Source organism: Urocitellus parryii, chromosome X (genome assembly GCF_045843805.1).
Source record: "Urocitellus parryii isolate mUroPar1 chromosome X, mUroPar1.hap1, whole genome shotgun sequence".
NCBI classification, from domain to species: domain Eukaryota; kingdom Metazoa; phylum Chordata; class Mammalia; order Rodentia; family Sciuridae; genus Urocitellus; species Urocitellus parryii.
Genome location: NC_135547.1, coordinates 86,104,211 through 86,128,492, shown reverse-complemented (window position 1 = coordinate 86,128,492; position 24,282 = coordinate 86,104,211). Strand labels below are relative to the sequence as shown.

Sequence of the window (24,282 nt, the reverse complement as noted above, 5' to 3'; positions counted from 1 at the left end):
TGAGGCATTTCTTTCCTCTTTCCACATCTGGGTTTCCTTGTCAGTGAAGTGGGGTGGTCAGAATAACAAGTGATATTTGGTTTCATTTTGGGTCTGGCACTTGTCCAGGGTTTTCCAGAATAGTGTATTTGTCTGCTGTCTGTCCAACAGAGGGTGAAAATGCTGCAATTTGCTCTTTATTTTCAGATTCAAGTAAGCTAGAGGCATATAACAAAGCAGAGGTCAAGAGGAGGTCCCGCCCCAAATGAAGTACAGGTGGCATGGGCATCCAATGGAACTGGCTTCTTAAGCATAGGTGGTGACATATTGGGGCCCCATGTTCCCGAAATAGGAACGTTCCCATTCACTCATGAGCTCAAAGTGCACAGGACGGTGACAGAAGTTGCAGGCAGCCACAGACACATCCTGGAGGGGCAGCCCCACTTCAGTCCAGGCTACCATCATGTTCTCTGAAGGTGATAAAGAGGAGAAGGAAAGAATTGGTTAGACTTGGTCTTCCAAATCCTGTGTCAGTACAGATACACCATGATATTGATCCCCTCAGCCTTTTGAGGTTCTTCAGGGATAGAAGTAGCTTAATCTGTTTGCTCCAGTGTGAGCTGTGATGTTACCATTTGGGGGCTGGGCTGTATAAATAGAAGATTTGGAAAGCACTCCTTTGATACAATTTGAAATCATTCTGTCTTGGCCTGGACAACTCCATAAGTGCAGGATATGTGTGGACTGAGAAGTGGATCTATTTGTTTTGGAAACTCTAGTGTGGTGAAGAGGATGACAGAGTACCCCCATTATGTCATCAGTCCAGGGAGGCTGGGGCACAGTGTATGGGGCATTACTAGGAGCAATGGGAACCTAGAGAAGGAAATCTGACCTAGCTATCAGAAGTATCTTAGGGTGTACCAGGGCTTTGTCCTTAACCTTTATTATGCTCAAACCTTTGATAATCTTGTCTAGTCTCAGCTATAAACACCAACTCTGTGTGGATGATTCTGAAATTTTCCTGTCCAGCCCAGAACTCTTTCTTGTTTTCTAGACTTGTGTATCCAGTAGGAGTAGTATTCTGCATCTCCATATGGACATCAAACAGGTATATCTGATTTCATATGGGTACAACTGAGCTACTAATGATCCTACTTTCCAACAAACTAGTTCTGCTTTCAGCCTTTCTCATCTCAATTGATGGCAATTCCTGTTGCTCAGTCCAAAAATTTCAGAGTGATCCTTTATTTTTTTTCCTCTCATCCCACATTCACTCTGCCAGCAAATACCATTGGCTGTACCTTCAAAATCCAACCACTTCTCATCACCTCCATTGCTATTATCAAGTTTGAACTACCATCATTTCTAACATGGGATATTACAGTAACCCCTTACTGGTCTCCCTGCTTTCACTCTTTCTCCTTTCTGTGTATTCTCAACATAGAAGTCGGAGCAATTCTGTTAAAATTTTGAGTCAAGCCAGGCACAATGGTGCAGGTCTGCAATCCTAGCAGCTTAGAAGACTTTGGCAGAAGGATCACAAGTTCAAAGCCACACTAAGCAAATTAGCAAGACCCTGTATCAAATATTTTTTTAAAAAAAGGGATAGGGATGTGGTTCAGTGGTTAAGCACCCCTGAGATCAATCCCTGGTACCTAATAATAATAATAATAATAACAACAACAATAATAATGATGGTGATGATGTTTGAGTCAGATATGTCTATCCTCTGCTCAGATCCTTCCAAAAGATCTTGGAGTAAAAATTGCAATCCTTCCAATGCCCTACAGTACCCTGCACAATCTGGCCTCTTGTTGCCTCTATATGCTCAGTATTTTTCCTACTTGCTTACAACACAACATCCCCAATCATCTTATTATTGTTCCTGAAATATAAAAAGAATACTCCTCTGTTAGGGTCTTCCCTGCCTTATATCCTTCTCTCTGCCTGGGATACCCTTCCCTTATATATCTGCCCAGTTAACTACTTTAACTTCTTCAAGTCTTTGCTCATGTGTTACCTCAATGACCTCTGTACTTGCCACTCTAATACCTTTTTCTAATGTTTTCTTAACTATCCTCTTCTACTAGAATATAAACTCCAGGAGGGTAAAGATTTTGTGTTGGTTTGTTTACTAGTGGATCCCCGACACTTAGAACAGTGTTGGCCTACAATAAGTACTTGATAAATATTAGTTGAAAGAATAAATGAAAGGATGCCTGAGTTAAAACTAGAAGGTGAAAGGATGTAATACAGAAGAAGGGGTGAAGAAGGGCATTCCAATCAGAAGAGGCATTAACAAAGTCTCAGAGGTAAGAGAACAACAAAATGAGGGAACCAAAAGTGATTTGGAATAGCCAGAGGAAAATGCATGTAGGGAAGAAGACAGAGCATAAATATCACTGTGTGAATGGCATTACATATCATTCCAAGGAGCTTCAACTCTTCTATAGACCAGGGGTCTATAAACTTTGGACTCAACATACCTAATCAGTACAGATGATTAAGTATGTATCTCCAATCTCTGTATATTTATTTGTGAGATATATATATATATATATATATATATATATATCATTGTGAGCCTGCATATTGAAATCAGTAAGGGTAAAGCTTAATTTTCTATTTTTTAAAATTAGTTGTAGTTGAACACAATGTCTTTATTTCATTTATTTATTTTTATGTAGTGCTGAGGCTCTAACCCATCTCCTCACATGTGCTAGGTGAGCGCTCTACCACTGAGCCACAACCCCAGTCCCTTAATTTCCTATTTTTAAGATAAGAATAATCATAAAAATGCTGTATTCAATTCCCTTGCCCTGTATATCTTCTTGAATATCTTACTGTAGAGGCCACTGCTCCAGAGTCTACATAATAGGGAAAAAGATGTTTAAGCAAGGGAGCAATATTGTCCGATTTTTAGAAAAATCCCTATAGTGGTCAGTATGGAGAAAGAATTAAAGTGGAACAAGAGAGAAATGGAAATTAAGAAGAAATTATGTTGTAATAGATTAAAGAAGTGGCAGTGGATAAAGGAAAATGGATTTGAGAGAGATTATAAAGATTTGCAGTTTGAAGATGATTTGCCTGTGAGATTGTGGTATTTGTGGACTCATGGTGGATGTGTCTCATGTACCTTTCCTGCAAAATCCCAGCCTAAGTAAACATTGAGAGACCTGAAAGTTCTAGAATTGATTCACAGACCAATATAGAACACTGAAGAGAAGTTCCGAGAGTCTGCGTTATTAGCTTAGAGAGACAGTAGACCCACTGGTTATGACCATGAAGATAGAAACAGCCCCCCCCCCACACACACACAAATCCCAACATACTACTTACATGACTTTAGACTAGTAACTATATTTTTGTCTCAATTTCCACATAGACACAATGAAAATGAATAGAAATGGAAACTCTCTACCTCATGAAGGTTTTGTGAGAATTAAATGGGTTAATACATGTAAAGTGTTTAGAACAGTGCTTGTCACATGGTAAGTACTTAGTAAAAGCCAGAATTATTTAATGTTTTTGAGCGAATGAGTAACGGTACCTATATATCTTGTTTTCCTTGAACTCTTATAGATTTCCAGTGTTCCAGACAGTGACTGTTATCAGTCAGGCTCTCTGCTTTCCTATCTCTAAGTTATTTCTCCTGGAATTTCCTTATTCTCGAATATCCTGCATCATATCTGCATGTACTTCAATATGGACCACAAAGACTTCCTCCCCCACAAAGCCTTTCCAGTGTCACCCTTCCCACCTTCTCTAGCCATAAATGAGCTCTCCATCCAGCTCCCGGAACACTAGAACTCACCACACTGAACAAGTACTCTCTTTGTCTGACTCCTCTTCTAGACCAGCAACTGTCTACATATCTTTTATCCTGAAGACCTGGAATGAACATGTGCTTTATGCCAGGCCCTGTGTTAAAAACTATCCCCAACAGAAGTCCAGTAAACTTTAAGTGAATTGACTAAATTGGCATCTTTTTGCCATAATGACTCAGCTCTCTAAGCCTCCCAGTCAAGTCCTTGTCTTGTGCTGTTGTTATAGACCCATAGATTGACTCTTTCTTCCCCAACTCTATTCCTACTACCCACATTCCAGTAATACCTGCTAATTGTTTTTGATATATCTCAAGATACTTATCACCCTCCTGCCTTTCTTTGTGCTCTTTCATCTTTAGGAACACCTCCCTCTTCTACACCTTTTTTATTTCTCTTGGCCCAATATCACTTTTACCTTGTAAGATCCAGTTCAGATGTCATCTCCATTAGGAGGCCTGTTTTGAAATCCCTGGAAGGATCAGGCCCTTCCTATCAGCTCCTACAGTTCCCCCACACACTGTCTTTTGTTAAGCATTGATCACCCCTTAATGTCGTGTATGTCCCCAACCGAACTAGAGCACTATTAGTCTATAGGCTATTTCTCATTCATTTGGGACCCAAATATAGGGCTTGGCACATGGTAAATGTTAGAGAATTTTTTATAATATATGAAATCTGGCCTCTTCAGATCTTGGGGCTGAGATGTGGATAATTGTTGTAAAAAACCATGTTGAGGACTTACCCACAAAATCTTCCATCATCTGAGGACTGTGGTGGGGGGAGGGGGCCAAGCGCAACAGCTCCTCACCCCGGGGAACAGTCGGATAGTTGATGGCTTGCACATAGATGCCATGCTTGGAGAGCAAGAGATCACAGATCTTGCTGTTGAGAGCTGCATCGCCCACCTGGGCCCAAGAGAAAGAATTTTCAGTACCTGCTACCCTGGACCCACCATCATGAGTTCCATTGAGCAAGTGAAGGTAATCAGATCAAGGAACAGCACTAAATTTGGGGACTTTGTTTTCATAAAGGATTTCTTAAGTGGCAGCTCCAGAATTTCTATCAGGGAGATGCTCAGAGCAATTGAAATTGAAGGAGGGGTGGAAGTGAGGCCTTGTCTTGAAGCTGTTTGCAAAGCAACTACATTGGTTAACTTGGAGTGGTTCCCAGTGAGAAGACAAACCTACCAAATCCACTTCTGAGATGCTTTAAAAACAACAACAACAACAAAAGTATTTTAAAAAGCAGTCTTTCAAGGGAATATTGGGTTTTCCTATGGCAGTTACTACAGTTGGATCTCAATCCATAGGTTCTACATCAGGGATTCAACCAACTCAGATCAAAAATATATATTTTTAAAAAAATTGGGTGCATCATGAACATGTACAGAATTTTTCTTGTTATTCCCCAAACAATATAGTTTAATAACTATATAGCATTTACATTGTGTTAGATATTATAAGTAATCTAGTGATGACTTAAAGTATATGGGAGTATTGCAGAGATTATATGCAAATACTGTGCCATTTTATTTAAGGAACTTGAACAATCAGATTTTTGGTATTGATGGAGGGTTCTGGAACCAATCCCCATGGGTATTGAGAGATGACTATACTTTTCATCTACAAAATTGTCACAACTAAGTATCCTTTCTTCACCTTGACTTACTGACTCACACAAATATATGTCATTTTAAAAACAAGTAGCAATTCACTATTAAAGGCTGTAAACATGCAAACATAGTTGGGGATACAAAATAGCACCTAGTTATGTGGCTTTGGATTTTACTTTCCTGACCTCAATTCTCAGTAATTAACACATTTTTACATTACATTCACACACACACACACACACACACACACACACACGTATAAAACAACAAATTCCTCACAAACTGATACCTTTTACTATGGTGTACTCCTACATTTCCTATTCTATATTTTTCTAATTTTTAATGAAAGTTAATAATCCACCAAGCTGATTATGTAACACACTATTGCTCTTAATGAACTATTTGAAAAACACTGAGTTATAGGCTCTAAGTACTCAATATTGTGAGGCTCAGGACAGTCTAATAATCATGAGGTAATAGGTGATGCACAAAAAAGATTTGTTAATCCAGAATGGCTGATAAGTTTTCAAAAAGGGGAACAAACCTGGAAATAAGGAGGATGTTCACAGGAAAACAGAGCAGAAGACAGGAGCTGGTGTGGGTTTGCTTAGGGTGGGAAGGCTTTCAGAAGAGATAGGTGGGGAGGGCAGTGGAGAGGGTGGGGCTCTCACCCGGATGGGAATGATGTGGCTGGGGCAGGGGATGACTGGAAGGCCCCTGTCCATTAGTAGCTGGCGCATGTGCTTGACATTCCGCTGGTGGGCCCTCCTTAGGGCTTGGCCCTCCTCTCCCTTGAGCAGACGCACAGATTCTAGAGCCCCAGAGAGCACCATGGGGGGCAGTGAAGTGGTGAAGATGAAGCCTGCTGCGTAAGAGCGTACCATGTCCACCAAGTCACGAGTGCTGGCGATATAGCCACCCACACAGCCAAAGGCCTTGCCTGGAGACAGGTAGGAGAAAGATTCACACCCTGTAATCAGTAAACATTCTCTAGAAGAACAGGATCATTCCCCAGGCAACACAAGGAAATAAACCAGAAGCTGGGGCTCTAAATTCCCTTCCCAAGCCTCTGCTCACCTCTTCTGTCCATGACAAGGCAGACAGCTAATAATTCTGTGGCTCTGAGATAGGACTTTCAAGTCATGCCATATGTAATGATTAGATAGGCAGGAGCAGGGTGGGGACATTTAGCTGTTTAGGGCAAGGAGTTGAGCTAAAATGAAGCTTGGGGCTGTTTGGGGGGAGGGAAACAGCTCTTCATTTATTTAAGTTGAACCTGGCTATTTGGCCTAGCTTCTGAAGATTTGGGGAGGAAGAAGAAAAGGGGTCTCGTCTTTGGAATTGCACATAAGAAAGGCCCAAGATATTCACTTACCAAGAGTTCCAGAGACTACATCAATCTTGTGCATAATTCCATCACGCTCGCCAATCCCAGCACCCCTGGTCCCATACAGTCCTACAGCATGGACCTCATCCACGAAGGTCAGGGCCCCATACTGGTGGGCCACATCACACAACTCCTCAAGAGGGCAGATGGCACCTGGGCAAAGCCAAGGGATATGGGTAAGGGATCATAACCCATCCCAGTTCTATCTCCAGTGGGGAATTCCCCATTCATACCTACTTTGGATTGGATAAGGGTGTTATATAGAGAGAGGAGTGTGTGCACCCACACTTGGGGCTATTCCAAATCACCTGCACCCCACCCACACCCTAACTATGTGTGTGAGTGTGTGTGTGTGTGTGTGGGGGGGGTTGTTTTCCCAAGCCTGGGATCAAGGCTTGGCTCTCTGTCTTTATTTTTTCTCCATTCTGACTGGCTAGCCTTTTATTTCTACCATTCTTAGCAACTTTTGAATTTTTTTCTCCTGTAATTCTGTGTGTTTGTTATTCTGTGTTGGGTTGGCACTAGCCTGTATGATGCCTTTGTTTAAATAAGTTGAAAAAGTCATCTTTTGCTCTAGCTTAATACAATTCTGATTTCATTTGCCACTCAATTTTTTTTGTATAGGTATTACTAAGAGTCCTGTCAATATATTTATTCTTCACCAACCCTCTCTGTTTCTGTCTTTCCAGATTTCTGACACTATATCCTTTTCTGTGTTCACTCCCATCTTTGTTTCTATGCCTCTAGTTTTCTGACTCTGCCTTTGTTTTCCCTCTCTCCTCTTCCCTCCCTCTCTTCCTCTTTCTCTGCCTCATTTCCCTCTCTTCTTACTGGTGGAGTTTCTTTTTGTCTGTCCAGACTTTCTTTCTCAGTATCCTTATGTCTCTTTCTGAGTTTGCATTTTGGCATCTTTGTCTTTTCTGTGTCTCTATGGGAGTGTTTTTCTTACTTCTATCAATATAGCTCCCTGAGGGACTCTTTCCTCAAGCTTGGTCATAATCTATCAAATGATAGCAAATTAAAAGTAATATGTATATCCCCTTCCATTGTTCTTACAGACTTACCATTTTTTCCTATTATTCTAGACATCATCTATGTTGAAAGTTTTTGTAAGGTCTTTGGATGACTGTGAATCTCTTATATATACTTTGTGGTCACTCTGCATATTATAAGAACCCACACCTTTTTGCCATTCCCCATTTCTGTACTCCCTGGGAACTACTGATATACAGGGAGTTAGAATACAGAAGAAACTTCTGCAGGTGGAAACGGGCTTCAGACCAGGGTTAAAGTATGTGAGCAATTGATAGGACAACATAAGAGGAGCCATGTATAGGAAGTGGATCCTGAGATAAAGAAGACAATGGGATGGTTCAAATATTTCAGTGGGAGAGATTCCGCTCTAGAATTGAGAGTTTTGGCAGAACTTCCTCCAATACAAAACAACAAAATAAAACAAAACAAAAGCAAAATTCATTTGCAAATGTAAGTAGTATGAATCCCAACATGGTTTCTACTAGAGAATTAATTTGAATAGTCTTAAGTGTTAGAAATACACAAATACAATGATTTTACTTTATTGCTGATTGTAGATATGTGGGAGTGGCATGATCAGTAAGTTCCTTACATATATTAACTCATTTAATTCTCAAAGCTATTCTGTTATTGTTACCTCTATTTTGCAAATAAGGCAACGGAGACACAGAGCACTTAAGAAACTTGCCTAAGTTATAAATTGTTAAACTGAAATTTGAACATGGACAGTTTGGTATCAGAGGCTGCACACATAATTATTACATGATGCTGATGGTATTAACATTAACTAAATTAGGGAATACTAAGGAAATACTCCTGTCTCATTTGGGGAAGTGACATATTGAAATGAAATGAAAACCTCTTCCCTTAAATAACATCAGAAGGGGATGCCTAAAACATATAACTTCTGCTTAATAGGGCCAGCAACAGAAACTTTGGGGCGTTTTTTTTTTTCAATTGGAAGAAGAAAGAAGGTAAGAGAGTAAAGTTATTTATTTCTATGAAAGCATAATAAAGTGTTATCTCTATTTTTTATAGCCAGATACTTTACCTTGGGGAAAAATGAAGCTCAAAGATTCAAAGAGTTACCCAAATTTAAATGTGTTAAAATGACTTGAAAACCTGGTTTGATTTCAAAGCTTCATAACAGATCTTGGAAAATGTCCTAGACAATGTGAAATTTTCCATTGTAGAAATCAAACACTGGGATAATTGATTTGCATGTCATTTCTAATGGAAGGAGTGTCTTGCAAGGGAATTGGAGTTATATGTCCTAGAGTGAAATTACTCATTTGGCACCAATTTTCTATACCACTGAAGACAAATTTGATGCCATCTTTAAACTTTAGTTCTTTACCTGTAAGATGAGTGTAATAGCTTCTTCCATCTTTTGGCATATATTAACCATGTAACCCTGGGTAAATTACTTCAGCCAGGCGTGGTGCTCCATGCCTGTAATCCCAGTGATTCAGGAGGCTGAGGCAGGAGGATTGCAAGTTCAAGGCCAGCCTCAGCAATTTAGTGAAGCCCTAAGCAATTTAGTGAGACCCTGTCTCAAAATAGAAAATCAAAAGGGCTAAGGATGTATCTTGGTAGTTAAGCACCCCTGAGTTCAATCCCTATTAGCAAAAAACAACAACAAAATTACTCAGTTTCCTCATGTAAAAAAATTAAAATAATAACAGTACCTACTTTATAGAACTGTTGTGATGATTAAGTGAATTAATACATGAACTATACTGATAATTTTGCTTTTCACACCTTGTGAATGTTAGTTGTCATGATCATCATCATAATCATGGATTTTGTAAGACCAATACTAGTAAAATCCACTCACTCACACATATACATACCATCCATGGAGTGAACAGTCTCAAAAGCCACAATTTTGGGTGTCTTAGGGTTGGACTTCTCAAGAAGTTTCTTCAGGTGGTCAGGGTCATTATGCCTAAAGACAAACTTGGCTGCTCCACTGTTCCGAATACCTTGGATCATAGAAGCATGGTTGCCTGCATCTGAATAAATCTCACACCCTGAGGAACAAGATTTATAATTCTTAAGCTTCTGTCTCAGTAATCCTATTTCAACCTTCAGATCTGATCTGGCAGGGGAAGGAAATCAACCCCCTCTTCACACTGAAGACTCTGCTTTTTCCTCCTCTGGAAGCCTTTGTGACACCTCTCTCCTTTGGAAGAGCTCCCCTGCCCTGAAATTCTGACCCTAATATTCTTTCCTACATTCATTTCCAACTATGGTCTGGCCTCTGACTGTCTTGGGGTATGGAAAATTTAATTTCCAGGAAGCTTTAGAATTTCTTGAGGACAGAGCCTAGGTTTATTCTCCTTAATACTTAAGATCAATACTTGGAAAGGGGTTTATCCCAGGGAATGCTTGAAGACTTTGACTGATTCTGGATTCTTCCTGGTCTAGATAAAACCCCACATCTTCCAGGTAGCATCCATCTTTTATAGTTATAGGAATAGATACCTATCCAGCTTTCACTGTTGGAATAATATGCACAGGGCATGTGAGAACAAGAAGGGTAGTTAATGACTATGGGATCCAGACCCTTTACTATATAGGGGAGAAAGCTAACCTCCAGAGAGAGAAAGGCATTTTTCTAGAACCTGAGGAATACGGGAATACAGGGACTTTTACTGGGCAATGCTGGGAGTGCTGGTAGGGTGGGAAATTGGTGGAGGGTGTTGATTCCTGGACCCTCACTTTGTACTGATATCAAGGAACTCTTATCCCTTTCATAAGAGAAAGAGAATTTCTACTTAAAAAATTGACTTATGGTTTCTTAGAGAACATGGCTTGAAGGATTGGGAGTTTCTTGGGAGCAGCAACAACATCTCTTTATCTTTTTATCCTATGTATTCATTGTAAGGCTAAGTATACAGTATATGCTAGGTAAATATTTCTTAATGAATTAACACAAAATTACTGATTTATAAGTGAATGAATACATAAATAAATGAAGAAGTGAGAGGAAGATGTAAAAAGATGAGTGTTAAAAGATATGTAGAAGATGGATTACTGAGATCTTTAGAAGACATAATAGGGAGTTTAGATTAAGAGAAATGGGGCTCCATTCAAGGGTTTTGACTAGTAGAGTGACAAAGATAGGTTTGCATTTTTAAAACATCATTCTGATTGCTATAAAGAGTGAACTGTAGGAAAGCAAAGATAAAAATCAAGAAAAAGATATTGGTCTAAGACTAAGATGGTGGCAATAGAGATGGAACAAAGTTGAATTCTAAAGTTCAAGGAGGATGAGATTGACAAGAAAAACCTCAAAGATGTTCAGTTTATTGGGAGGTTATGAGTGACCTCAAAAAGTTTTTACCACTAAAAGTGATTTAGTGGTAAAAACATGTAGTATTGGTGATATATACTGTAAAGTAGTAGACAGCAAGTATGGAAACTTCTTTCAAGCAGTTTGCCTTTTATAAGGAAAAGAGAAATAAGGACATATCTAGAGAGTGATGAGGGGTTGAGAATGATTTTTTAAGATGCAAGAAGCTTGAACAAGTTTAAAGACGGTGAGGGGCTGAAGATATTGGAGAAAGAGAAAGTGCTAACAGACCAAGTTTCATGAAGAGTTAGTGGGTTGGGGCTGGGGATGTGGCTCAAGCGGTAGTGCGCTCGCCTAGCATGCGTGCGGCCCGGGTTCGATCCTCAGCACCACATACCAACAAAGATGTTGTGTCTGCTGAAAACTAAAAAAATAAATATTAAAATTCTCTCTCTCTTTCTCTCCCTCTCTCTCTCACTCTCTCTTTAAAAAAAAAGAGTTAGTGGGTAATGGAAGGAATAGTCAACAAGAAAAAGGACATCTCTTCCAATATGACAGGAGGGAAAGAGTAAGAAAAAAATAGGTAAGAATGCTTGCTTGTGAGGGGCTGGGGTTGTGGCTCAGTGGTAGAGCACTTGCCTAGCATGTGTGAGGCACTGGGTTCAATCCTCAGCATCACATAAAAATAAATAAAATAAAGGTATTGTGTATCTACAACTACAATATATTTTTTAAATGTGGCTAATCATTTAAAAAGTGAAGAAGGAGTTAAAAGGTTTAGAGAGGAAATAAAGTTTTAAAAGCTTCTGTGAAGACATAGAAGTGTTATTAATGAGTGTTAAGATCCCAGTTGAGGGGCAGGGGATGTGGCTCAAGTGGTAGCGCGCTGGCCTGGCATGCGTGCGGCCCGGGTTCGATCCTCAGCACCACATACCAACAAAGATGTTGTGTCTGCCGAGAACTGAAAAATAAATATTAAAATCTCTCTCTCTCTCTCTCTCTCTCTCTCTCTCTCTCTCTCTCTCTCTTTAAAAAAAAAAAGATCCCAGTTGAGTTGGGAGGTGAGGAATTTATAGTTAGTCTTCTGAGTGTCTGTTCCCTGATATCCCTCAGCTAGGCACAGAAGAGAAGAAGCAGAGGAATATAATTATCCAGTGTTGCGGGTTTACAAGGTGGGAAAGAAGGAAGAACAATGGGAGCAAGTGAACTCAGAATAGAAGTTTGAGCAATGGCTGCAGTGTGACTGGATGCCATATTGCAGAACACCAGCCTTGAACAAAGCTCAGGCCTCAGGCTTACCTGGAAGGATCTTGGCCAAGGTGAAGAGAGTAGAATCATTGGCCACAAAGCAGGAAGAGAAAAGCAGGGCTGAGTCCTTCTGGTGCAACTCAGCCAGCTCCTGCTCAAGTTCCACATGAAACTTACTGGTACCTGAGATGTTGCGAGTGCCACCAGCTCCAGCTCCGTGACGCTGTAGGGTCTCCCTGGTCAGAAGAAAATGAAGGGAGATGAAGAGAAGAGAAAAACCTTTGTCATGCACTGAGAAACTGGGTAGGTTTCCCTTTTGTGATGGGGGTCAGTGTTGATTTAGTGATCCTGTGTGAAATGTGTCCTATGTAACCAAGTAGAGGGGAGGATGATGAGGATAGGGAGACATGCTTCTTTCTTCCAGAGCTGGAAGCACTCAGGGATAGAAGGAGAAGCAAGATTGAGCTAGAGAAGTTTGGGAAACCTAAAAGAGGTCACATACCATCTCTGGCAATACTCAGTTGACTTACAGTTGGATTTAGAGGTCATGGATCAGGGCACAGTGGTACATGCCTACAATCCCAGGGACTTGGGAGAGGCTGAGACAGGAGGATTGCAAGTTTGAGACCAATGACAGTAACTTAGTAGGCCCTAAGCAACTTAGTGAGCACCTGTCCCAAAATAAAAAATGAAAAGGGCTGGAGATCAGCTCCGTGGTTACAGACTCCTGGGTTCAATCCCTAGTACTGTTCCCCCAAAAAAGATCTCATGGAAAATGGGCCTTGCTATCCTCCATAGCACTGGACAACCAAGGGTTTAGAAAACCTTGTGTGTTGGCTGACTTAGCTCATATCTGAGGAGTAGACATGCTGGAATATCTTGCACAAAAGGGATGGTGGTAGAACCCAGGTTTATACTGCAGCTCTTCCTTTCCCTTCCATATGTGGCTCTAGATATTCTTTAGGCAAGTCCCCATATCTTATAGCCCAGACTTTACTACTCACTGTGTGGCCTGCAAGACCCGAGGATGCCGGCTCATACCAAGGTAGTCATTACTACACCAAACAGACACATCCTTTGAGGCCACAGATGCCTCAGAGAAGTGTTGGGCAAAGGGGTATGCATCAGCCCAGCGGTTCACAGTCTTGAACACACGGTAAGTGTGGTCTTGTTTCTTCTCCATGATCTTGTCTCTGAAAAACTGGTCATAACCAAAGACATGTTCACCTGTAGGAGTAGAGATGAGGATGAAAAGAATTCATTTCAAATCTCTTCCCAGCTGATCTATATTCTATTCATGTCATTGATTTTTAGTTGTATAATTCCCTTTCCATGTATTCATTTATTTGTTAAGTCATTGATTTGCTGGATCACACTAACTCTCCCCTACTTCATTCAACCATCTTTTTGCTTTTTTATTCATTCATTCACTCAATAGTTCATTGACACAGTCACTCAGGCTTCCTACTCTTGGTATGGTCTCATCTCTTTCTTCCCAGGTTTAATGTGGAAGCCTCCTTAATGGAATTACTACTTCTAGTCTCCAGCATTGACAGATCTAGTCTTGAGTCATGTCTCTATCACTTGCTATTTGTGTGGCCTTGAGAAAGTCATAATTTCTCCCCCCCCTCATCAGGAATTAAACCCAGGGGTACTTAACCACTGAGCATGGAGAAGAAAAAATGTCCCCAGCCCATTTTTTTATTTATTTTGATACAGGGTCTCACTAAATTGCTTAGAGCCTCACCAAGTACTGAGGCTGGCTTTGAAATTGTGTCCTGCTTTAGACTTCTGAGCTGCTAGGATTACAGGCATGTGCTACCATGCCTGGCTATTTTTTTGTTTTAATGTCTTCATCTGTAGAATGGGACTAATAATACTTTCCAAGTAGAATTGTGAGCATCTGATGACAAATAGCATTAAGTACACCCATACTAACATCTGGTACATAGTAATAGTAGTATTATTACTACTGCAATAATAGTAGTGGTTGTAGTAATTAAATAGCTAATATTAATTAAATATATTATTATATTTAATACATAATATATATTTATAATAATATAATTTTTAATATATAACATGTAATAATTATATTATTATAGCCAACATTTAATGAATATCTAATGCATTATAAGACCCTCTTCCAGGAACTTTTAAAATATGATTTCATTTATTCTTCACAACAAAATTATAGAAAAATTCTATTAGTATTTACATTTTTACAGATGCGGGAACTGAGACATAAAAAGTAAACTTGACTGAGGTCATATAGTAAATAAGTGTCCAGCGAATAAGTGACTCATTAAAAAAACACACAACTGAAAAATGTAATATGATACTTTGGGTACATTTGTATTACATGTAAAGCCAACATATAATCTAAACAAGAAGAATGCAAAGATATTTGAAACAACCTGAATTATAAGTGCTTGACTAATTGAAGGATGTTGTGTCCACAATACAGAACACATTTTAGTCATTAATAGTTATTATGCAGCTCTATGTCTAGAGGCATGGAATGCTGCTCAGGCCATATTGGTAAGTGAACAAAGCAGCATAACAAACTCTGGTAGATCTTACTTATGAAAAAGATGTGTGACGAGGAGAGTGGAAGGGAGGTTCTATGTGTGTGTGTTTTTATGCACACATGTATGTGTGCATGCATGTGCATGTATGTGTGTTTAGTTATAGGAACTTAGAAAAAAATATAACAAAAAATTAATAGTGGATGGTAGAACTCTGTTTAAATTTCACTATTTATATTTTCCTGTATCTGTTGAAAATTGTTTGATAATGAATCATATTATTTCAGTATTTGAAAAAAGAGCAAATTTCATATAAAACATGAATATGAACACATGCAAGAGGGGCAAAAAAGGCTCCACGAAGGGTGGGAATTTTTGAGGGAAGCATGGAGAAGAAATAATGGGAATAAACCTAATATTTAATGAGACCACATAACAAACTAGAAATGCTATACTCCATGCCAAAATGTAATTTTAAGATAGATATTCAAATTCCACCTAAGGGAAGTGACTTATTTACCCAAGTACATAGATACAGCAAGTGCCGGCAGTGAAATTTAAATTCAGATTCTCTTTGGTTTCAAAGCCCCTCTGTACTTTATCCTGTACTGTGTCAGATACCCTTTCAATACTCCTTCCCTGTTCCAACCCCCTTATTTCCACTTCAGCAAACTTACCGGCCATATTGTTCTCAATCAGGTGTGTAAGCTTCCCTGAAATCTGCTCTGGATCCTGTGGGCCAAAGAATGGCTTCATCAGGTTGACTGAGGCCAGGGAGATTGGCAGGTCTGAGGAGTATGGGATTCATTGATATGAAGAGGAGAAAGAAAAGAAAGAAACCATGTATTGTCCTCATTAGGCTTAATGAAATATATAGACATTTAAGTTTTTTAAAGTTTAGAGGATTTCTACAAAGAGAAGAAATCTGCAAAGTAAGCTCCTATTCATTTTCTCAAGTGGCAAATCCTATAATATCAAGAAACCTTCTATACCATGAACCACACTTCTTCTCACAAAGATTTTCCCCTTAGATGAAGTAACTAGGGCAGCCACCCTGGGTCCTGCATTTGGGAGACAGAATCAGGCCAGTTTACCTTGCTCTTCTTTTCTCAACATCAATAAATTTCAATTTTGGATTTTTTTTGCTTCATAATGATATCCCAAAAGGGTTTATGAAAGATGTCAACAGTATGGCCATCACTCAAGTGTGATTATCTTGGGTGGCCTTTTCCAGTTGAGTCGACCTAGGGTTCCACACCCATCTAAAGGATGTATCTGGTTGAGAACAATATTTCATTTGAATTTGTTTTAATAAAACTACTAATGCATGATATTTTTCAGTAAAACAAGGCTAATTAAAGGAGTATGGTATATGAAAAAATAAAAGGTTATCTATTCCTAACCCTTTCTCATGCATGCAAATCCAGACACTCACAATGTAGTCTTAAATGGGATACCAGCCTGTCAGGATCTATTTAACCACCTAGGAGAGAGGAGACAGAAATCTAGAGGGCTCTTCTTAGTTTAATAGCTAAGTTATGGGAACTTGTGCATGTGTCTTGGGAAGAGTGTGTTTCAGTACACCCTAAACTACTGTCTACCATGACTCCCCTGGAAAAGACCAAGATCCCAACATGGGCTGTGAATTAGCTGCCCTTGGCTTAGCCTAGATCAAGGGTGAGGAAGTGGTTCAATAATTAGGAGTAGATGTCAAATGAGGTAGAACTTGACTCCAACCTGTCTTGAAAGTCTTCACATCCTCTTGGACTTCTGGGGCTGCCTTCTGCACAATTTTGCTCTTCCCATCCTGGAGTTCTGATAGCATGAAGGGACAGTGGCCCTTGGCCCAGGATGGAGAGTCTATGCAAAGTCAAGAGAGTAATTGAGGGTGCATTCCTAGCCATAACTTCAGTACAATTATTACTGAGAGCTACCAAATCCCAAATCCCTGTCTCAAGCTATGATAGAGACACAGGGGTAGATAAGTCTGGTCTGTGTGCAGGAGGATCCCTCAAGCTAGTAGGAATGGCACACACTTAAGACACATTGTGAATAATTCTAGGATGTGAGGGAGGACAGGCCTTATGGAAATTCAGAAGATATAGGGATTATAACCCAGACTTGGCATTGAATAGGCTAGAGGTGTAGGCAGGCTTTGCAGAGGACATGATGCTCAAACTCAGTGTTGAATGAGAAGTATAAGATATTCTGGTACTTGGTATAGGAGAGGGTAATATGGCAGTAGCAAAGTTACAGAATCTTGAGATAATAGGGTTGGTTCAGGCTATTTCAAGTAGTATTAGTATGGCTGGGATATAGTGTGTGAAGAATATGGGAGTGAGACTCTAGAGAATCTGGAAGAAAACATTTTCTGTGTTTATTTTTAGGCTAGTTCATTCTGCCTTGACATTTTCACATGAAGTCTCCTAATTATTAGGCAACAATGGCTAGTATGACTTGGAGCCTTGTCACTATGACCCAGACATCCCCCCTTTTCCAGAAATCTTTTCTTACCTCCTCCAGCTCTTGTTGCCTTTAGGTGGATTTGAGAACAGATTGGTCCTTGGGTGGCCAGGATGGGACAGCGTCCAGTACCAAACAGGAACTGATGAGTCTTAACCACTTTGCTCAGGAGGCCTGTGGGACCCCGGGCAAGCACTGGGCAGCATTGTAGCAACACAGCTGCTGCCACCATCTTGCGACTGAAGTCCTATAGAACACGTGGAAGGCATGAGATTTCATCATGAGGAGCCAGTCCAAAGCCAAGGCGCATTCCTGTATTTTATTCTTTGGTTTTAGCTTCCCACCCAAAGCTTGCTGCCTTCCTCAAAAATGTCCTTATTGTCCTTCCCAGGAAATAACTTCTATTTCAGTGTTAAAATGTACTAGCAGATCACCAGAAAGGAAGAAATGGGAAACTGACCACTAGAAAAAGGTGTGAAGGAAAGAGTTCTAATTGCAGATGAGAAAGCCTGGACTCAGGCTCTGCACTGACCTCCTCTGTGGTTTTGAGAATCATTAAGTATAGTTTGTGTGTAACAGGATGAGATTTGACAAAACCAACCCTTTCATCAATACTTAGGGCCAAGAATATTTCTAAGAATATTGGCCTTAGCCAAGTGAAGGATCACCCTGCTAATTCAAATAGATGCCATTAACTAGAACCCCTGAGGCTAGTCCCAGAATGTTTTCTGAAAAGGTTCTGCCAGAGAAGGAGAAGGAACTCAAGGCCAGTTAGCTTAAAGAGATTCAGGCTGGTATTTTACTGTCTTTGGGTTTTCTCCTGATTTTTGGATAATTACAGATAAAGGAGGATATGAAAATGAAATACAAGGGGACTGGAAGGTATGGCACAAAGATGCAGTCTGTGAGCCAGTGAAAGAGTGGAGGCCAAGAAAAAGGAAAGAAAGGGGCCAGAGAGATTAGAAATGACACATAGCACTTAATGAATATTTATTGAATTTGGGAGCAAATTAGTGACTGAATAGCATCTGGGAGAAAGGAAAGGGATGTAGGGGAAAAACCAGAAGAAAAGAAAACTTAGAAAAGATTAAAAAAAGAAGAAAAGTAGAGAGAAAACAAAGGTGTGGTGATGGAATTAGAAGAGAAATGGAGGGAGAAAAAGAGATCAAAGCCAGAGGAGAGGAGACAGTGTAGAGATGAAAATGAACATGGAAAGGAAGATGGGTCCTGAAAGGTCAAAAAGATAATGTGAAAAAAAATGATGATGTGAAATACATAAGGCTGGGTAAAAAGAGTAAGATGAGGGAAAGAGAAACTGAAAGAGACAGAGAACATGGCTGATAGTGGCAGACAAATAGAGAGAGGGACACAAAAGGGACATGAGGAGAAATCCAGGAACCTAGAGGAATATATAAAGATTCCTATCACTGACAGTAGGAAAGGAGAGAAGCCAGAAGGGCAGAGAATAAGTCAGATAAAAAGATAAAGGAGAGGGCTGGGATTGTGGCTCAGTGGTAGAGTGCTCCCCTGGCATGGGCGGGACCCGGGTTCGATTTTCAGCACCACATAAAAATAAAGGCATTGTGTTGTGTTCATCTACAAAAAAAGATTCTCTCTCTCTCTCTCTCTCTCTCTCTCTCTCTCTCTCTCTCTCTCTAACAAAAAAAATATAAAAGAGAAATTCTTGGGAAGTTAAAGTATAAAAAAGAGAGGTAGAGGAGAATGTTCTTATTGAGGGAGATGAGAGAGAAATTGAGTGGTACAGAGAAGGGAGTAAAGAATATCACAAAAGCAAAGGATGAAGACATAAAGTTGGCTAAAGGGGGAAGAGGAGGGATGGGAGGAAGGAAGACTGAGAGATACCAGGAGAAATACATACAGCTAGAGAGAGCAAAGGGTAGAGACTGAAAGAACAAGGGCAAAATGTAGAGCCAGAATCAAAGGGTGAGACAATATAAGGGGACAGTACAACAGGAGAGAGATGGGAGATTGTCAGAAGACTAAGCCAAACTACTGAATAGAATCTAATAGCATCCTCAGTATGTATGAAACTTTGTGATGTCAGGGACAAATGAGTAGGAAGAACTCATAGCCCTGTCCTCATATGACGACCTCTTTCACCTACTTCCCTGACTTCATAAAGCAAGCACTCTCCCTTTTCTTCACAAAGCAATCTGTTCCCCTTATTACATTTTAGATCATCTGCCCTCAATCTCACAGGCTGTCTGTCATAGCATACTGTGTTATTATGTGGGGCCAGGGCATGTGGGCCCAGAAATTGGGAATGACAGAATTGGTGAATTACTAAATGAAATAACCCATGTCAAGTCTTTAGGATGGTGTCTGGCGCATAGTAGGTTTTTGATAAGTGTTAGCTTTTTTTTTTTTTTTTTGGATGCTGAGAATTGAACCCGGGACCTTGTACATAAGAGGCAAGCACTCTATCAACTGAGATATATCCCCAGCCCAAAGTGTTAGCTTTTATTATTTAAATTCCAGCTCCCCATTCATTTCTTGGATGTTCTTGGGCCAGTCACTTCCTCTCTGGATCTTGGCTCTCATCAGCTGTCAAATGTGAGGTTTGCCTACCTCACATGGAAAGTCATTAATTTGATCCAATGCCTACCTCATATCTGGAGATAAGTGTTTCCCTTCCCCTGCCTGCTCATGAAGGCCAAAGCATTCAGGGTTTAGCCTGCAGACCACAGATAAAGCTCCCAGAGTTTATCACCATTGGGTTCTGACCACTCCCCAAACTGAGTGCAGGGAATGAGAGAGAACAGGAGCCCCTTCCTGGAACCATGCCTGCATATCTGGCTGGGGCTTGCCCTGACTGTGGATGGTAAGCAAAGATGGATAGCCCAGGGAGAGGCAGGTGGGGCAGATGGACAGGTTCCAGGTTCCTGCAGACTCTTTTCCCCAACATGAACACCAGCAACAATAATGACAACAACATTGAAATATGTAGTGAGAAGAAAAGCCCCCACATTTGGACAAAATCCTGTCCTACCTTGGGATGATAGTGAATTAATGCCTACACTGCATGTATAAAAATGGAGGAAGTTCAATACTTTAAAGGGCTCAGGCTTCTGGGAAAATAGAGGTTACTTCTTGAAATTTGTTTAATTCTCAAGTTCTTTCAAGCTATAGTTCCATTTTTTCTTGTTCTGATACTCCTTTCCTGGAGTATTGCCTCAATCTGCCCAGCCATCATTATGACCCATAATGTTGTAGTCTAGGTATCTTTGGTTTTGTGTCCATTCCATGCCACTACCTACCATGAGACTGTAGTGTGTTAAACTGAATCAAGGAAGAATTTAGGCAGTTTAGGGTATTAAGAACACAGGCTCTGTGTTCTTAAGCCAGATTACTTGGGTTTGCATCCTGGCTCCACTACTCACTAGTCTGGTGAGCTTGAGAGTCACTTCCCTGCTATATGTCTTATATTTATAAACTTATAGATAATAACAGGACAGAAAAACACTTGCATAATGAGTTGCTTGAAAAAATAGGACAAACTACTTCACAGGAATATTGTAAAGATTCAGTAAGATAATTCACATAAGGTATTTAGAAGAATACCTATCTCAGAGAAATATTGAAAATGTGTTAGATATTATCTTTATTTTCTCCAGTTTCTATGTAGGGAAAATGGAGGTACTGTCAAGGAAAGTCACATCATGAAGATATCAAGCCAAATCTGGAAAGCTGGAGAATTGATTTTTATCCCAAATCCTATTACAACTTACTGTGTGAATTTTGACTCTGTACTTCTCCTCTCTGGGCCTCAGTTTCTCCACAGACATTGAACAAGATAATTTCAAACATCCCATCTTGTTCTGATAGTCAAACCTCACAGAGTCCTCACTGTGCCAGGCCCTATTGTAAATACTTCAAACACATTGACTTATTTAATCCTCATGACACCCTTTTGATAAGGAAACTTGTCCAGGTCACAGAGCTAGTAAGAGAAGCAGGATTTCAACTTAGGCAATCTGGCTTCAGAGACCACTAATTTAACCACACAGATCCATGATTTAAATACTGTTATATATTTTCTTAACTGAGGACTTAACTCCAGACATTCATCCCCTTTGCTGCACTTTCCAGGACATTTTCCTTTTGTGACCAAATTCCTTTACCAAAGGAACACATCCTGACTGAAGTAGGATTTCAGGTACTATTTGAACATCCATTTATTCATTCTACCATTTAATAGTTTATGCATCTATTATGTGGAAATTCTTGCCTGGGATCTTCTCAAAACAATGCTTTTAATCAAAGAGTAAAATATTCAGCCAAGTGATGGATCATTATTCAAATGTTTTACCTGCATCATTAAAATTCAATTTCATATCAGCACTCAATCCTGCATTCCCAGAGGTCAGAAGGGCCAACCAAAACTCCACCCAAGCAGAAAACCCAAACCACTCATTATATCATTCCTTGACACACCCCCATCCCATTTGTGGCCTGTTTTGCAAGAATCAGTTACATCTGGAGGGGAAACTGTTCTCTTCAGGAGTTGGAAGAATCAGGTCTTGCCTCCCTTCCTAGTACCCTCTTCCCACCACTGAAGAATCACAGAGAATTTTAGATACCTGGAATCTGAGAGTTAGAAATTCTTGAACAGAAAAATTCAGAAGACCACAAAATCAAACTAGAAAGAGTTGTGGAAATCACAGTTCAAATCCCTTCTTTAGAGGATGAATGACTTTCCTAGGCCATACAGTGAATTAGAGTGAGAATACAAATCTGTTGACATTCTGCATATGATACAATATTCTTCCTCTATCTTTTCCCTTTCTTTCTAATTATTTACCACTCAGTTCCCCCAAATCTCTCTTTAACAATTCCCCATTTCCATTCTCCTCATCTCATCAATTTCCCTGGCTCCAGATCTGACCACCTAGGCTCTGACCCTTTGAGATCTGTTCTTGGCCAAACAGAGAGAAAGGGTCAAATGGAAGGAGAGGTAGAGAATATCAGGAAGAAATATTAAAATGTCTTTCTTGATAGAAAATAAAGGAGATGAAGAGACTGAGAGAAACAGAAAGAGACAGAGAGAAACAGATTACAGAATTGAGGAAAGAGACTGGAGGAAAGAAATTCAAGGAAAAGTCAGAAAGCTCAGTGAAAGGAAAATCAAGAGAAAGTAGGAATATCAGAATGAATAAGTGAAGTTAGTGATCTTGAAAACTAACAAAGGAGAGAAAACAAGGGAAAGCTGAAAACAGGGAGAGACAGGGAGAGAGAGGGGGAGAAAAAAGAAAATGGCAGAGACAGTTTTTAAGAAACAGATAAAGGAAAGGGTCTAATCAGGCCAGAGAGACAGTGTGTGTAGCCCGAGATGAGCAGAGAGACCAAAGAGAAGGCACTGGGCTGAAAGCAGCAGCGCTTACCTGTTGCCCTGCACTGAGGACGAACGAAAGACGGGTGAGTGTTCTGGGTTTGGACCTGGTGTTTATTCCTGCCCTCTGGCTCAGCTCCACCCACCCCGCCTTCTGCTGGCCTGGCCCTGAGTTGGCCCCAAAGGTATCTCAGGCCGCTGCTAGAGATAAAACCCAAAGAAGTCTCTTCTTGCCTTTCTCCTCCCCTGGCTCTGGTTCTTCCCTCTCTATTTTCTGTCTCTTCTCCCTCCAAAATGAGCTCATTTAGTCTTTGGGATCAGACCACCCATGAGGGCACCTTGAGCAAAACCACCTCTTTGTCCCTCAGTTTCAACAATTAAAGGAGGACAATAAAAACCAGGAATGATGGTAGTATAAGTGGGAAGGGCTCTGAAGTTCAACCTAGAATACAGTGTTATGCTTATGAACTTCTACAGATTCCTAATCTGTAAAATGGGACTATCTCAGAACCAGGATGCTATAACAATTCAATAACATCATTTATAGAGAACACCTATTAAAGTCTAAAAAATATATAGCAGCTAATTTTGATTGAGTTCTTACTCTACACCAGACTCTTTGTTAAGTTCTCAGGGCTGCTTAACCATTGAGCCACATTTCCAGTCCTTTTATAATATTTTATTTAAAGACAGGTTCTCGATAAATTGCAGAGGCTGGCTTTGGTCATGTGATCCTTCTACCTCAGCCTCTGGGAGCCACTGGGATTACAGGAATGTGCCATCAAGCTCTTATCCTTCCACTTTCCTCATGGAGCAACCCCTCTGGCTGGTGCTTCTGGCCCAGCTGCCACAACAGCTGTGCTTCTGGGGATTTCTTCCTTATTTTATTGTATCCAACCTCCTGAGTCCCCAGGGGATCTGCTTTGAATGTCCACTTTTAAATTCCAGTAAAATCCCCCTGCTTCTTCTTTTTTTTTTTTTTTTTTGTTCACCCACTGTGCTGAGAAGCTGCCTGTCTCTTGGTTTCATTCCATGCAGCAGCTAGGAAAGCAACCTATTCTGCCATCTTGAAAGCCCCAACACTTATCATTTTTGAATAACACATTTCAGCATTATGTACATTGGCACTGTGGATAATCCTCACCTGTCCTTTCTAGAACTTTTCATCCTTACCCAGTCAGAACTTTTGTACCCATTAAACAATAGCTTCCTCTCCAGCCTCCTCAGTGTAGTTTTTATTTGCATTTTCCTAATTGCTAAACATGTTGAATTTTTTTTCATATATTTGTTAGCCATTTATATAAAATGATTCTCTCAAATAGTTGGATGTTTTTAAAAATACTCTTTGGTAATCGTTTTGATTTGAGAGTTTAATTTACTTCCAGAAATTACTGACAAAGAATCACTTATTTATGTCATTTTGCTGTTTTGTCTTTGGTGTATCTTATAGGTTTTTTGTGTATCATTTCTTCTGCTACTAATTTATTTCATATTTGTTTTTTGTAGTGACACACTTTGATTCCTTATTTCCTTTTGTGTATATTTTATTGATATT

The 24,282-nt window shown here is 40.0% G+C and overlaps 1 protein-coding gene across 1 annotated transcript; it reads right to left on the bottom strand.

Moving 5' to 3' along the window:
- Nucleotides 1-187: 187 nt before the first annotated feature.
- On the bottom strand, nt 188-22,820 carry Alas2 (5'-aminolevulinate synthase 2). The gene is made up of 11 exons (XM_026407418.2): nt 22,780-22,820; nt 17,429-17,624; nt 16,652-16,774; nt 15,592-15,702; nt 13,391-13,613; nt 12,438-12,622; nt 9,694-9,873; nt 6,794-6,958; nt 6,090-6,358; nt 4,549-4,711; nt 188-449 (listed from the first exon to the last, which is right to left on the bottom strand). The coding sequence occupies exons 2-11, from the start codon at nt 17,607-17,609 to the stop codon at nt 286-288; spliced, it is 1,764 nt and encodes a 587-aa protein (XP_026263203.2). The 5' UTR covers nt 17,610-17,624; nt 22,780-22,820; the 3' UTR covers nt 188-285.
- Between the last annotated feature and the right edge of the window lie 1,462 nt (nt 22,821-24,282).

Coding starts and splice junctions, on each gene's coding strand:
- Alas2 (XM_026407418.2), bottom strand. CDS start 17,609: ATGGTGGCAGCAGCTGTGTTGCTACAATGCTGCCCAGTGCTTGCCCGG. Junction 9,874..12,437: donor CTTGGCCAAGATCCTTCCAG/GTAAGCCTGAGG, acceptor CTTGTTCCTCAG/GGTGTGAGATTTATTCAGAT. Junction 6,359..6,793: donor TGTAGTCTCTGGAACTCTTG/GTAAGTGAATAT, acceptor ACCTGTCTCCAG/GCAAGGCCTTTGGCTGTGTG.